The 16054-nt window shown below is 55.1% G+C and overlaps 1 protein-coding gene across 8 annotated transcripts in view; it reads left to right on the plus strand.

Annotated features, from left to right (window-relative positions):
• The window catches only part of FRMPD3 (FERM and PDZ domain containing 3), a 66170-nt gene that overhangs the window by 35385 nt on the left and 14731 nt on the right, over positions 1–16054 (plus strand). For 7 of the 8 annotated variants that reach the window (XM_077186116.1, XM_077186120.1, XM_077186115.1 and 4 more), the window contains 8 exons: positions 482–586; positions 1533–1640; positions 2123–2254; positions 3710–3829; positions 3957–4093; positions 4828–4951; positions 5521–5610; positions 6952–7134. In XM_077186116.1, the coding sequence (XP_077042231.1) occupies positions 482–586; positions 1533–1640; positions 2123–2254; positions 3710–3829; positions 3957–4093; positions 4828–4951; positions 5521–5610; positions 6952–7134 (999 nt within the window). The remainder of the gene's footprint in view (positions 1–481; positions 587–1532; positions 1641–2122; positions 2255–3709; positions 3830–3956; positions 4094–4827; positions 4952–5520; positions 5611–6951; positions 7135–16054) is intronic. The other variant, XM_054641577.2, reaches the window with a different exon arrangement.

Here is a 16054-nt window from a genome sequence, read left to right on the forward strand (position 1 = left end):
GCAGGCACTGCGACCAGAACATCCTGCAGGGATGCCCGTGGTGCTGCCATCTCCCTGGGGCTGCAAACCACATCCAAGGGGTTCATCACTCCCATCCAGCTGGTGCCAGTGCCTCCAGGCAAGCCCTGGCTGACATCTGCTGCAGCTCAGCCTGCACAAGGAGTGCCAGGCACTGGGGTGCAGCCTCCCTGCCACACTGATGCTGCTGGTGTGACTTCAGGGGCTGCTGCTCATCCTTCTGGCCCTGCCTGCAGCTCTGTGTAACCACAGCCAGTGGGGTTTGCTTTCCACCCTCCCCATTTCATGGTTTGCTGTGTAACCACAGCCAAGGGGGTTTGCTTTCCACCCTCCCCATTTCATGGTTTGCTGCCCACTCCCCATCACCACGCTGGCTCCAGAGGGGTTTCCTCTGTGTGTCTGCCTTTCCCCACACCGTGGCTCCCAGGGCAGGCAGGTGATTGACCCAGTGCTCTCTTTCCAGTCCCCCAAATCTGCTTTCATCAGCGCAGCCAAGAAGGCGAAGCTCAGGTCCAACCCGGCCAAAGTCCGATTCTCTGAGCAGGTGACGGTCGGTGAGACAGACCCAGTAAGTCCTGCCCTGCCTTCCCTGTGCTTCACCCCCTGAGGTGTCTCCAGGGCCCCTCTTCCCTGCTCTGGGCTCTGCAGTTGAGAGCAGCTGTCTGGGCTGGGGAGCCCTCGGGCACAGTCAGTGCTGTGGGTCACTGCTGGGGGGACTTTGTCTGGTTGTCCCCTGTCCTTCTGAAGGAGCCCTAAAAACTGGCTCAGAAACCTGGTCTCAGCTGAGTCCCCCTGAGCACCCAGGCAATGCCAGTGCCCGCTCTAAGGAAGATCTGTGACTTCCAGCCTGATCCCAAAAGCTTTGCGCTGCAAATGTGTGGGGCAGGGTGACCAGGGCACTGCTGAATGGCTGTGGAAGCTGGAGAGTTCCAGCCCAGTGCTTTTATCTCTTAATTGCAGAAAGGTTTTATTAACAACAAAACAAATGTGAAAAAAAAAACCCTGTAAAGCGCTTCTAGCATGTTCTATTTTTAAGCAAAATCAATTAGGTAATTATCTGATTGAAAAGCTTCTCACCAAATAAAATCAGCCTTCTCCCAACTTCCTGCAGAGGGGGTGGGCAGGGCTGAGGGGGGATAGGTTTGGGGTGAGGGTCAGGCAGGAGGGATCAGCTCTGAGCCACCCCAGCCGTTCCTCCTGCCTGGGACAGCAGCTGGGGAGCAGGACAGGCTGCCAGGCACGGGCACTGGGTGTGCTGGGCAGAGCCAGGTGCTCTGCTCCACTGCAGCTGCTGCGAGCTGAGCAGGTGAATCTGTCAGGCAGCTCTGAATTGCCTCGGCTCTGCGCTTCAGAACGCTGGCTTTTCAGGGGAAATGTGCTCTTAGCACAAAGCCCAGAGCAGCAGAGGATGCCACGAGTGCTCCATCACTGACACTCTCTCTGTCCCCGCCCTCCCTCCTCTCTCCGTGCCCCCCACCCTCCTCGCCTCCCCCTTTGCTGACCCCACATGCCAGGACATGTTGAAGAAAGAAGCTCTCCTCCTCATTCCCAACGTGCTGAAGGTTTTCCTGGAGAACGGGCAGATCAAATCCTTCACGTTCGATGGCCGAACCACTGTGAAGGTGAGCCCCTCCTCTCCCTCGGGGCTCGGTGTCCCTCCTCTCCTCCCACCTGCCCGATCCATTTCTGCTTCCTGAGCACGATCAGCAGCGCTGGGCTGGCTGTGAGCCGCTCTGGCGTGATGGATGGCCCGTCTGCCTCCCCAGGCAGCACGCTCTCAGCTGGCAGGGATGGGGCTTTGCTGGCTCTGCCTCTCCTGACTTCTCTCCCTGCTGTGAGCCTGCCCTCCAGCCAGGCTGGGTCTCCTGTGAGTGCCCCTGCCAGGGGCAGCTCCCCCAGCACCACCCAGGGTTAGCCCAGGTGCTGGTCAGCTCCTGCTGCACGGCCACTGGTGCCACCCTGTGCACCCTCTCAGCCTCATCCTGGCACTGCCCTGCCTGCCAGGGACTCTCAGTGAGCTCAGAGTGGGCTCTCAGTGAGGTCCCAGCTCCCCCTTGGGAAGCAGCCAGTGCCTGGCACCCAGGGCTGTCCGTGGTGTTTGTAGGACGTGATGGTGACGTTGCAGGACCGCCTGTCACTGAGACACATCGAGCACTTTGCCCTGGTCCTGGAGTATTCCAGCCCAGAGCAGAGCCACCGCTTCCTGCTGCTCCAGGACAAGCAGCCTCTGGCCCATGTAAGCTGCTGGGGTGGGAGAGTGTTGGGATGGCCCAGGTGAGGGGCTGGGCATGGAGAGCCTCCCCTTCCTCCATTGTGGGCTTGGCTGGTGTAGGGGCACAGTTTGGGGTCCCTGGGATGGGCTGTGCTGTGTGCACACAGTTTGGGGTCACTGGGATGGGGCTGTGCTGTGTGCACACAGTTTGGGGTCCCTGGGATGGGGCTGTGCTGTAGGCACAGTTTGGGGTCACTGGGATGGGGCTGTGCTGCAGGCACAGTTTGGGGTCACTGGGATGGGGCTGTGCTGTGTGTGCACAGTTTGGGGTCACTGGGATGGGGCTGTGCTGTGTGTGCACAGTTTGGGGTCACTGGGATGGGGCTGTGCTGTGTGCACACAGTTTGGGGTCACTGGGATGGGGCTGTGCTGTGTGCACAGTTTGGGGTCACTGGGATGGGCTGTGCTGTGTGTGCACAGTTTGGGGTCACTGGGATGGGGCTGTGCTGTGTGTGCACAGTTTGGGGTCACTGGGATGGGGCTGTGCTGCAGGCACAGTTTGGGGTCACTGGGATGGGGCTGTGCTGTGTGCACACAGTTTGGGGTCACTGGGATGGGGCTGTGCTGTGTGCACACAGTTTGGGGTCCCTGGGATGGGGCTGTGCTGTGTGCACACAGTTTGGGGTCACTGGGATGGGGCTGGGCTGCAGGCACAGTTTGGGGTCACTGGGATGGGCTGGCCCAGCCTCATCCCCAGTGGGCACAGCTGTGAGCAGCAGGTGAGCAGCACTGGCAGCAATGAGCCATGGAGTGCCCAGGTGTGCTGAGCAACCACCAAAGGGAGCAGAGGGCACACAGGGGCAGTGCATCAACATGAGGGGGGTAAAAGGTTGGGCTAAAGAACCAGAGAAAGGACATGCTTACAGCATACAACCTTCTGAAGTGACCTGGTATTACTCTGTATGGGTTGAAGCTTTCTGAAATTGTGTGGTGACACTCTGTGTATCGTGGCCATCTCAACTGTGACACGTGCTGTGACAGGCTGGGATTGTGCTGTGGGGTGGCACAGCCTCTCCTTGCCTCTGGCATGGTCCCGCAGGCTCAGGGGTGAAAAGGGTGGCCAAAGAGGGAGACAGTCAGGGTTTTATCCAGCCCACACTGACAGCACCATGGAGCTGCTCTGTGCTCCAGCCTGGGCAGCTGCAGACAGCACTCATGAGCATCCTTGGCTGGGAGAGCCAATAAGCTGGTGCTGCACAGAACCAGGGATAAAATGGGGATCATGGAGCAGACATTATCCTGAGTGGCATAAACCCTACAGCAGCAGGCAAAGCTGTCCCACCAATGGGATGTTGTCAGGATGAAAGGTGGTGCATGGAGGAGAAAAATCAAATCAAACACCAGAAGAGAGGAGAGGGCACCTCGTGCCCTGCATCCTGTGGTTCCTGGGCTCACTGCTCCCCTCTGCTCCTGCCACAGGTGGTGCAAAGAACACACTACCACGGCATGAGATGCCTCTTCCGTGTGAGCTTCTTCCCCAAGGACCCGGTGGAGCTGCTGCGCCGGGACCCTGCAGCTTTCGAGTACCTGTACATCCAGGTGGGGACTGGGGGCTGCTGGTGCTCGTGGCCCACACCTCTGCCAAGGCTGGGCCCTGCAGTGGCACCCTCAGGTGGCAGTGGCTGTCCCTGGGGCTGTGTGAGGACACCTCTTGTCCCTCCTGCAGAGCCGCAACGATGTGATCAGAGAGCGCTTCGGCACAGAGCCCAAGCCTGAGATGCTGCTGGGGCTGGCTGCCCTCCACATCTACATCACTGTCTCAGCCACCCGCCCCAGCCAGAAGGTCTCCCTCAAGAATGTGGAGTGAGTGCTCCTGCCTGTGCCCAGGCTCCCACACAGCCCTCCTTTGTTGTCCTTCCCCGTGTCCCTGTGTCACAGCCATGTTTTGGGGAGTGGAGCTGGGTGGTGGCTCAGGGGCTTGGCAGCAGTGACAGCCACCCCTGGTCCCAGCACGGGGCTGTGTAAGGCCCCCCCATGCTGACATGCAGCAGCCAGGGCTGGGGACACTTGCTGTGAGCCCAGGATGATTTCCATGGGAACCTGGGCTGGTTTTCCACCTCTCTCCAAGGCAAGGAGAAGCTCTGTGGCTGTGTAACCTCAGCCTGTCACCAAGCACTGGCTCAGCCCTCCTGTGGCTCCTGGGGGACCTAAACCCATACCCAGCCCATCTGTGCAGGCTAGCCTTGCCCAGTCGACACAGGGAGGAAGGAGGGAGGGGTCACCCTAAAGGAGGTTTGGGAATTTGCCCTGCATCCCTAAGTTTACATGAAGGTGAGTGGGAGCCGGGGTCTGCTGCAGAGCGTGGCACTGCTGTTCCCCAGCCTGAAGCTGGTAGCTGTGTCACCAGCCTGGGGTCCCATTCCCTCGGGGACCTGAGCTGGGGGCTGCTGCTGCTCCGCCTGTGGTGCCAAGGAGGTGCTGGTGTGGCTCCAGCTCCCTCTGACGGCAGGAGGATGCTCTGGGACAGTTCTGTGTCCCTCTCTGCTCGCTGGCAGTGCCTCCGACCTGGCAGCTCATGCAGGTTTCCCTCCCCACAGGAAGGAGTGGGGGCTGGAGCCCTTCCTGCCCCCCTCGCTCCTGCAGCTCATCAAAGAGAAGAGCCTCCGGAAATCCCTCTCGCAGCAGCTCAAAGCCCACCAGCACCAGCCTGGGGGCACCAAGGTGAGCCCAGCCCAAGGGGTCCCTGTTCAGGGCTGGGGGGTGGCAGCCTGCTGTCCCCAGCTCCTCGGGGACTTCTGTTATTAAATCCCCTGGGATGGAGATAAATCCCACAGCCAGGTAGAGTCTCTCTCTCCTGAATCCACTCTCAGGAGCTGATGTGGATTGCAGGGAGTGCAGTGAGGATCAGGGCTGAGATCAGCTGAGGCTTGGCTGAAGTAGCACACACCAGCTCGTTGTTATCTCTGCTCTGGGCTTGGAAAGCTCTGGAGCCATTGCCTTGGTCCCTGCAGCCTTCACAGCTCCCCAGGGAGGGAGGGAGGGTGGGTTGTGCATCTCAGGGGGGTTATACATCAAGCACTGGGGCTCCTTCCTGGCTGTGCCCTGCTCTGAGTTTCCTCCCAACAGCTGCCCAGGATGGCAGGGGAGTGGAGCCCCCCTCACCCCTGGCTCAGACTCGCTGCCATGCCCAGAGCTGCTGTGCCCCCCTAGCTGAGAGCCCCAGCTCTGCCCCAGCCTCCTGCCTCTCCTGTGCTGTGCTCACAGTGATCAGCTGTGTGGTGTTTTGGCAGGTCTCCACAGCCCAGGCAAAGCTGCAGTACCTGAGGATCCTGAACGAGCTGCCCACCTTCGCTGGGGTTCTCTTCAACACAGTGGGACTGGTACGGTAACCCAGGCTGGGCTGGGGGGTGCCTGCTCCTGAGTGTGCCATGGGGACACGTGGCTCCCACAGAAATCACTCCCCTCAGTCTCCTGCTCTGCCCTGCTGAGCTCCAAGCCCACCCAGAAAGCCTTGGATGCTCTGCTGTCAGCAGGTTGGGTTTCCAGATCTGCAGGGTCAGGGAGCTCTGTTCCTGCCAGCCTGTGGGGCAGCAGCATGACCTGCTCAGTGAAGCTGGAGGAGTTTCAGGCATGTGTTTGTAGCTCAGTCATGCCTGGCACATCCTGCCATCCATCCTGGAAGAGGGCAGCTCCTGGCCAAGGCCACTGTGGTCCCTGCTTGCCCACAGCTGGGCTTGCTGCCCTGTCACAGGTGCTGCAGCCTGATCCCTGCCACAGTGATCCTTCATCTCCACTGCTCACCCCAACCACCTCAGCAGGAGGAAAGCCACAGCACAAACAGGACCTGGCTCCCCCCTCATCCCTCTCACTCCACCTCCCAGCCAGAGGTCCCCATGTAGGTGTCACCTCTCTGCCATCCCTCCCTTTACCCCCACCCGTGGTCTCAGCACTTCCCTGGCTTCCTGTGCTTTGCCTGCTGGGTTCCATCTCTGGCAGCCTTTGCTGTGCTCTGTCCCTCACCCCACAGCTCAAAGGGCTGCCTGCAGGAAATCAGTGCAGGCACAGCCTGGTGGTGTCTGCTTGGTGCCATGGCAGAGCACTCAGAGCCTGCCCCTGACGCTGCCTGAGTAGACAGCATTTATTTTTTTTATCTCTGTCACCAAAGCAATGCCTCTGAGCCAGCCTGTGAGTTGAACTGTGTTGAAGTGGTAAAAAGTATTCCCTTATTTTCCTCTGCAATGGTCTGCCCAGTTCCTGTTCCCCTCCACACCTGGCTTGAAGCATCCTTTTAGACCAGAGCAAGAAACATCCCTATTTCCAGTCAAGCTTTAGTCTTTCTTCTTTTCTGAAATCCATTCACTCCCTCCTTTGCTTCCTTCTCTCAGAGGCAGTGTCAGATCAGACAGATTTGTAACACACTTGCTTTAGTGTAGTGACACCAGTGAGCCTGAATATTTCATGTGGACACTCAGTTCAGAGCTTTACTTTTAAACAGCCCTGGCATCCTGCACACCACTCCCAGCTCTCCAAGGGGCTCAGGGGGGCAGGTTGGTGGCACCAGCCTCACCCACTGCTCTACCAAAGCCATCCTGCAGCTGACCAGGCTGCCAGCACTGAGGCTGGGCTGCATGGAGAGAGCCACGTGCAGGCTGTGCCACGCTGGGTGTGTCTGTTCACCCTGCCTGTCTGTCTGTCTGTCTGTCTGTCTCCCCACGTGCCAGCAGGATGAGAAGCAGCCAGCCACCACCCTGCTGGTGGGACCCCGGCACGGCATCAGCCACGTCATTGACCTGAAAACCAACCTCACCACGGTGCTGTCAGAGTTCAGCAAGGTCAGCAAGATCCAGCTGTTCAGGGAGAACCAGGGCGTGGCCCGGGTGGAGACCAGCATCCTGGATGCCAAGGTAGGCATGGGTGCTGTGGAGATGAGGCTGGGGCTTTGGGGCCAGCCTTTGAGGGGATTCACATCACAGCTGTGTGCTGGAGAGCCTGCTTGGGGATTCCTAGAGACTCCAAAACCCCTTCACAACAGGGTCTGCAGCATCTCCCCTGCTGCTCTGACTGCTTGTGCCACACAGGAATGGCTGCTGAGGGCCACAGGGCAGGCATGGTGCCCTTCTGGCCATGACCCAGGGTCACAGGAGAGGCATGGTGGCCTTCTGGCCATGACCCAGGGCCACAGGGCAGGCATGGTGGCCTTCTGGCCATGGCCCAGGGTCACAGGGCAGGCATGGTGGCATTCTGGCCATGATCCAAGGTAACAGGACCCTGGCCATGACCCAGGGTCACAGGGCAGGCATGGTGCCCTTCTGGCCATGACCCAAACACCTCCCTAATGGTTCAAGCAGGATCCTTGGGCAGATGGGGTGGCACAGGCCGGGCAGGCAGCAGCACCCTTTGGAGGCAGGACAGCACCTCACCTGTGCTCAGGGCTGGAGAGGAGCAGTGCATGGCCATAGCTGGGCTGGCTGCAGCTGCTGCAGGGGACTGGGGGGTTTCATGCATTAGTAGCACTTGTGGAACTTGTCAAGGCAGGCAGGATTGTTGAATGAAGTGGAAGTGACGGGAAGGAGGTGTCAGGCTCAGGGTGAGCACAGATGGCTGTGTGTCCCTGGCCCAGTAGCCACCCCCTGGGTGCCCTGCCAGCTGTCCCTGTTATCCCCCCTTCAGCCCCCAGAGCCCTCCTTGGCACACCCTGGTGAACCCTGCTCCTGCTGTGGTTGTGTACTGCAGTGCTGGTTCTGATGGTCAATCCCTGTGGTCAGCCCCTGCCACCCCTCCTCACCCCTCAAGGCTCCCAAACCCTCCAAGAACAGTGTCAGCAGCACAGCAAGATCTTTATTTCCTTCTTCAGTGCCTGGTGCAGCAGCCACCAGATCCTAAGGAGAATCCTTGTCCTTTGCTGAGGATTTTAACAGCTGGGCCATGGCCCTGGCAGACTCCAAGGCACACAGCTGTGTGTGTCCCCAGGGCATCCTCGGTGTCCCTGCCCCCTGGGGAAGGACAGCTGAGAGGCAGAGATCTCACTGATAAATGAGTGAGATCTTCTCCTCTCCTCCCACCTTGAATTCAAGAGGACAGAGTGAGGATCGAGTTTGGAGTCAATCAGTCAGGAGCAGTACTTGGCAGAGTGTCTGGCACAGTGGGGCCAGGGCTCTGTGGGGCAGGGAGGTGCTGCTGCACAAACCCTCTGAGCCTTTGGCTGTGGGTCAGCTCTCCTACCCCAGCATTCACCCCTTTTCCCCTAGACTGATGAAGCTGAGCTGCTTTGCCAGCTGTCTCTGTGTTTCACTCCTGCAAGGTGTCCAAGCCTCAGCCCTCTCTGCAGCCCTCTCTTTGCACTGTTTCAGTGGTAGTCTCACAGCTGTAATCATGGTGGATTTGTTTAGGATTCTCCTGCTGCCTCCTGTCCTGGTGGATTTTAGCACTTTCTCCCACCCAGCTCATTAATTCCTCCAAGTCTGTTTTCCTGCTGCCACTGTGCCTGCTCCAGCAGCTCTGCTCACCTGCACTAACACCCCAGGAGCCTCTGCCAGAGCTGTGCTAATCCTCATCCCCTCCACAGCCTCATCCACAAAGCACTTTCTTTGAATTCCTAATCCAGTGGGTATTTGGTCAACTGTAACATTTTTAACATTCCCTCTTCTGCATCCCACCGAGGTCAGTTGTTGTGCAGTTCAATCCTGGGTGTCCTGCTGTGCCTGTCCCAACCCTTCAAAGCCCTCACCTTCCCCTGCTGAAAGCCCTCCAGCTGCCTGGGCAGTGCAGGAATCCATCCATTTTCTCCTTACAGAGCAGGAATAACCAGGGGATATTGGCTGCACCACGAGCAGCCCTGCTGCTTCCTCCTGCTGCCCACATCCCTTGGACTTGTGTGTATAAAACCACCCCATTAATGCATTAATAATGGGGGATTTGTGTGTATAAATTGACCCCATTAGTGCATTAATAATGGGGGATTTGTGTGTATAAAATGACCCCATTAGTGCATTAATGACAGGCTGCTCATGCCCCTGTTCCTGTGGCTCACTGTGAGTGCTCTCTCTGAGCGTGGCTGTCCCCATTGTCACCCAGCTCCATGGCACTGAGCTCTTGGGGTGCTGCTGTCCCCTCCCTGGTGTGGAGGAGAGCCCTGTGCCCCCCAGCACAGGCTGGCCCCAGGAGGGACAGATGCTCTGGAGGCTTGGGTGGTGCTGGCATCCATCTGCTCTAAATTAGGTGGCAATTCCCACGCACTTGTCCACGGATCCTGCAGCGCTGCTCCCCACAGCCATTCCCTGCTGCAGAAATCCACTCTGTGCCTCCTCCAGCCCTTTCCTGCTGCAGGAGCAGACTTTCCCCTGTGACCCTGCTATCCAGCCCCCCAGAGGCTGGAGAAAAGCCAGCTCACTGGAGTAAGCAGCTCACACCTTCCTGCAAGCACATCCACATGCACGGTGCCTTTATCTCCAGGAGAAATTCCAGGCAGCTGCCTCTGGCCACCAAAAGCCCCTCTGCCTGCCTGGAATGGAGCAAACACCCCATTTATGGATCCCAGCAGCTCAACAGCAGCGTGCCAGGGCAGGGCTGCTGTTATCTGTCTTCATTTAGCCATTATCTGAAGGGCTGGGTTTTAAAGGCAGAATGTTTGCTCCAAAACCAGGCATATGCTAATCCCACACAGGACAGGGATGGATGAGGCAGGCTAAGAAAATCGGGCAAAAAGATCATTACCTCACAGTAATCTGCTAATCTGCTCTGCAATTATTCTATTGCACTGAACGTGTCACTGGCTAAAGCCCCAGGTTGCAAATCAATCAGTTTCTGCTGTGAGTTGCAAACCATTAGAGGGCTCAAAGTGTTGTCCTGGCTGCTCTGGGGACCTGTCAAATCCATGTCACCCCTGGGAGCCTGTCAGAGCTCCAGTGTAGGAGGGGATGTCCCCCTGGGCTGCTCACCCTGATGCCTGGCACTGCTGCTGTCAGAGGATGCTGGTGCTGGGGCAGCTCCCAGCCTGAATCTGTAGGAGGTGCTCACTGAGTTACTGTGGAAACACAGATGGCCAATGATGCTTTAGGGTTTTGTGCAGAAAGACCATCTTGAATTTCTAAGTGTAGCTAAAATGGGTTAAAAAAAGGGTCAGGTCATGGATCAGCCCCCAGCTGGGGGTCCTGAACAGCCTGACCAAACCAGCCAGCACAGTCCAGACATCCTTACCTGCTGCTGAGCTGCAACAACAGCCCAGACTCACCTGCCAGGAAGGAGCTGGGGGAGATTTTCAGGTAACAAACAGGCTTGAGGAGATCATAAACCATTTGCATTTATTTCGGGTGGAAAAGAAACACTGTTTGTCTTATGAATTATTCACTAGGTATAGTTATTGGTTTGTTTTGGAGTTTTTCCATCCTGGGCTTCAATTTCTGTTTAAAACAGCCCAGGGATACAAACCCAGATCTGGAACCTCTGCTTTTTGCCACTGTGGCAAGAGGGGGGCAGATGCTGATAGAACCCCTCAGAGAGGAGCCACACAACCTCGGGACAGAAAAATAAAACCCTCCAGGCTTCTGCTGCTCATTCCAAGGATTTTTATTCCCTGCAAGATCTGTGAGAGCTGCAGGGAGGACAGGAGCAGGTTTTGTCTCATCAGTCATGGAAGGAGTGAGCAGCTCTGCTTGGGAATGCTGAGAAAGTTCTCAGCCTGCAGCTGGGGGCAGGACTGCACGTCCCCAGCTGCACTGCAGTGGTGCAGGTGGCATTTGGCAGGTTCCAGTGGTCATTTGGCAGGTTCCAGTGGTCATTTGGCAGGTTCCAGTGGTCATTCTCACCTGACAAAGCCTCCTTTCTGCTGGGGCTGTTGCTTCTCTGTTCTTCCTCCTTGGACTCAGTGTCTGGGCCCTGTGCTGGGGGCAGGGAGGTGGCACAAGGTGTCTCCTGTGATCTTTAAGCATTTTATATAATCTTTATTAAGTGCACCTTGCCAGGTTAGAGGGCTCTGCATCTCCAGGGGCTTCCCCCTCCTGCTGGGACCAGCATTTGAGAGTGGCCAGTGCTTCTGAGCCAGCTGAGAATGGAGCTGCAGGCACGCAGCTCCCTGGGGCAGCAGTGCAAGTTCCTCCTGTACCTGCCAGCAAGGACAATGCCAGCAGCTCCTGCCTGGCACCTGGGCAAGCCTGGCAGCCTGGAGGGGGCACAGGAGGTGGCTGCTCCCCCAGCTCCAGGAGCTGCTCAGCTCCAGGCTCCCCTGGCTGTGCAGCTCCACAGCCACCACAGGAGCAGAGGGCTTGTTCTTTCTGAAATGGCTTTTCCAATGGAGCATTTCTCCTTTCTGATTTACACAGCTGCACACTGCTGGGCTTTTTGTTATTAACAGGCTTGACATTGGGAAAAAGGCTGCTGAAGCACTCTGAATGTGAATGACAGAAGGTGCTTGGGGGACAGCTGGATCACCTGAGCCTGGACAAGCTCTGCAGAGGAGCAGAGGAGCTGGCCCAGGCTGTGCCCTGTTCCCTGTGCTGGGCTCTGGGGCAGGAGCCCGTGGCACTGGCTGCTGGCCAGGCACAATTCAATCAAAGGCATTGGGGTAATTCACTTTGGTCTCCCAGCAGGGCCTGCAGCCAGCCTGGTGCTTAAGCTGAGATCAAGACTTGAGAGAGGAAACTAAAGGAAAAATTAATTCAGAAAGGTCCCTGGCTGCTGCTGCTGCTGCTGCTGCTGTGCCTGGAATGTGGGTACTGGTGTTGGTGTCCTAGGGTGTGCTTCCAGCCTGCCATGGAAAACACAGCACCATGCACAGCTGGGGTTCAGCCCTCTCCTCTCCTCTCCTCCTGGAAGGAGCCAAGGAGCCCCCTCCTCTCACAGGTGATGGATGATGAGCCCTCTGAGCCAGCCCCAAGCCTGGCTGTGCTCCCTGGGCTGATCACAGCAGGGATGGGCTGTGCTGCTGAGGCCAGTACCTGATGTGTGTTTGCCAAACCCCAGTGTGAAAACAGTGGGGAGCCACATCAAAGTCACCAGGGCAGGCCAGGCTGACCTTCCTCCTGCTCCTGCAAGCACTGACTGAAGCCCCTGGGATTTCTCCTACAAGAAGAGCGAGCTTTGGAGTGACAATGGGCCTGCAGCTCTGATTCCTTATACTGAATTAATCTTTATTTGCATGAAACCATTCTGAAAGGCCATCACCATCTCATGGGAGAGAGGGAGGGATTGAGATTTCCTTTGGCTCAGTACCTGGGTGGGAGGGGCAGACACAGATCCCTGCTTGCAGTGGGATGAAAAGCAGAGGAATGGAATATAAGGCAAGGGAATGGGATGAAAAGCAAAGCACTGGGATGCAAAACTCAGCACTTCCCAGCTCCAGCACCACCCAGAGCACTGCCTGCAGGCACCCAGGAGAGGAGCCAGCCAGAAACAGGAGATGCAGACATGTGGAGAGGATGGGTTTCCAAGCCTGTAAAGCCAAATTTGATTTGTTCATTAAAAAAAAAAAAAAAAAAAAGCCCCAAACCTAACCAAAAAATGCAACCTTCTAAGGAAGGAGAGAGCTGCAGGTCTAACCAAGGCAGTGCCCTTATTGATCAACAAGTGGGAAATGGGGGTCCTAGTCACAAGCAGCCTGGTATTGATAGAGCTGAGTTAATAATGCTGCAGGGGAGAGAAGGAAAGGTCAAAGTAGAAGTGAAAAATTGACTGCTGCCTCATTAGGCCCAGGTGCCTGTATTATTAAATAAAAACTTGGCAGTGCAGCTCAAGTAAACCAAGGAACATAAATTATGTAAATTCATCTCCCATCTTTCTGCTGCAGTGCATTAACGGAAGCAGGGTAGGACCCAAAGTACATGATAAAGGGGGGAGATTAAAAGGAAATGCATATCATCTTAGGGGTTATAGTATGAATAGATTGGATCATAAATTAATTTCAGTATGAGGACTGTTAAATTCATCTAGCATAACCCTGGCTAGAAAATTTCCTACAGACCTTTGTTTGAGCAAGAAAATACCCTCCAGAAGGACACTGAGATCTTATTTAAAAGCAGGGCATTATAGAAAAATCACTTTATCATTAATAAGCTAATGCAAAAGTAATTTCTTCTATCCAGTATAGACCAATTTAGTTTTACTTCACAGAGACACTGGTTGTCAAGCAGGAAACTTTGAGTGAAAAGGTGTCCTTTCCTCATGAGGCCTAGAAAATCTAGGAAACCATTATGCATGAAAGATCAAACCATCAGTAATTTCAGGCTGGTGTTACACATTTAGATGTAGGAAGAGCATCCTTGTGAAAATTTCCTCCCTTACATGTTGGAACTTTACAGGTCAGAGATGAACCTTTACCTGGGAATCTGATGTTTGGCCAGTTTTTAGAGCAGTAGGATTATCCCAGTAAGTTTGCTTCTGTGTAAAACTTGGAGTTTTCATTCTAAGGGTGCTGCTGTGCTGACAAAACACAGACAGGCATTTCTGCCTTTCCCCCCCAAGGAAGCAGAGCCCTGGGGGCTGCTGAGGAGCTGGAGCAGGAAGACTGTGCCTGTGAGAATGAGGAAGAGGATGGGCTGGTGGGCATGAGGCAGGCCAGAGGAGCCTGGTGGGAGGACAGCCAGGGGTTATCCAGGTTGAAAAGTGTCTTGGTTTGGAAAGACAGGTGCCAGCTAAGGAAGGCAGGAGCCTTCCCTGAAATGGAGAAAATGAAACCCCCTCCCTCTAAATTGCTATACATTTTAAATTAAGGGGCTCTCAGGCAAAAAAAAAAATTATGGGAGCAGGAAATAACAGTTCTTTAATAGGGAAGGAAAAATAAAAGGATAAAATAAACAATGCAGTAAACTAGAACAACACTGCCAGAGTCAGAACCCAGCCTGACACCCTGTGGGTCAGGCTGTTGGCACAGTCCCATTGGAATTGTGGCTCAGCCCTCCTGCAGTGCCAGGGGTGGCTCTGCTGGAGCAGGGATCCTGTAGAGAAGGATGGATTCTGCCTCTGAAGATCCAGGGGAAGGAGAGGCAGCTGCTGTTCCTCTGGGGAATCCAGTGCAGAAGCTGTGCTGGTGTTCCAGAATCTCCAGATTATATCCAGGTAGGAATGCTTGGCTCCTCCCCCTGGGCTCACATCTGCCAATGGGATGCTGTAGCTCTTATCAGCCATGCAGGGACATTCAATAGCTGTTATCAGCAGGTGTCCCCCAGAGGGAGGAGTGGGTGTGGAAGAGATAAGGAAAAATGCCCACTGAACAGAAGCCAGCTGCCATGCAGATGGTAATAGAATACACCTTGCCTTGCAGTCTGGAACAATAAGCTGTTCCCCATCAGTGATCAACATCATCTCCTGATCAGCAGCTGGGACAGAGGGCTCTGCACCTTGTGGCCATGGTGCTGCTGAGCAGGGCTCAGGGGAACAGCACTGCTCTTGCCCCTGCTGCATCCCTCCCTGCCTTCCAGCTGCTCTCACAAGTCTCTCCCCTACTGCACCCCTGGGATTAGGAAACTTAGGAAGATTCATGCTCCTCCAGGTTGCTGCCTTTTTGTTGGGTTTGGTTGAGATTGAGCAGCGAGTTGAGAAAACTGCAGGGAGATACACAGGGATAATAAACACAATAAACCCCAGCCCTGTGCAGTCCTGACCTCAGGCAGGAGCCCTCACTGCCTCTTGCAGGATGTTTCTAAGGGAAAGGAGGTGAATCTTATTTGCCATAAGCCAAGGAAACCCAAAGCACAGACTGCAGTTCTTCAGGGTTGTTCTCATTTAGAGCAGCTCCCCACAAAGCTGCCCTGAATTTGCCATCTAAAGCCCTCAGCACCCTCAGCTGGAAGTGCTTGGTGCACCTGCTCACAAAGTCAATATTTGCTCAGCTCACCTGTGCCTGGCTGTCTCCAAATGATCTCGTTTGCTTTGCCCACATGGACCAGGGTGGCCAAGAGTGCCAATGCCTAAAAATAACACCTCCATTATTAACAGCTGCCAGCCCTGGCACCTCCTCTTTGTGGAATCATGTCCCAGGGGAACAGGGCTGCTGCAATCATGTTGTCTCTTTGCCTCTTGACCCCATAAATCACTTCCAGATCTGCTGGCCACTCTCAGGGGGATGTGGCAGCAGGGTGGACATGCCAAAGGCAGCTGAGCTGTTGCAATCTCAGCAAAACTACTTAATAGTGTGGAAGAAAGAGAATCAGTCATAACCCCGTGTGGGAAGGGCTGAGATCCTATGCCAGAACTCTGTCAGTGAGCAGCAGAGGAGCCAGCAGGGCCAGGGGAGATGCACAGCCTGACTGCAGTAGCTTTGCTCACCATCAGTTGTTGCTTTGATTTTTTAAGATTTTCTAAGCCTTCTGATGTTAACATTCTTGTAGCAAACTTTCTCACACACTTTCTGTAAATAACTGATTGTTTTGCATTCCTTTATAGAGAAAGAGAAAGTTGATGGACTGTTGGTTTGTCCAGTGTCATTGGAGAGGTGGCACTGTCACCCTCCAATCCACTGTCACTCTTAGAAAACTATAAATGTTGGAGTCAGAAAATAAACTTTCCCCCTTTTTTCTTCACCTTGAGAACAGCAGTGTGTGCTTGTGTTCTTTCATGTCCTATAAGCAACAATCAGTGTCTTTGTAAAAGCTCCTAACCCATGAGCAGGACACAGACCCAGGTGTTGCTCTAGGATATGAAATAAAACAACGTGGACACTGGACTTTCCAAGGTAAAAAAGAGGGAAAGTTTAATTTCTGACTCCAGCATTTACAGATTTCCAAAAGTGACAGTGGATTGGAGGGTGACAGTGCCACCTCTCCAATGACACTGGACAAACCAACAGTCCATCACATTTCTCCTCCTCCATAAAGGAATGCAAAACAATGAGTT

The sequence above is a fragment of the Agelaius phoeniceus genome, chromosome 14, assembly GCF_051311805.1.
Source record: "Agelaius phoeniceus isolate bAgePho1 chromosome 14, bAgePho1.hap1, whole genome shotgun sequence".
NCBI classification, from domain to species: Eukaryota; Metazoa; Chordata; class Aves; order Passeriformes; family Icteridae; genus Agelaius; species Agelaius phoeniceus.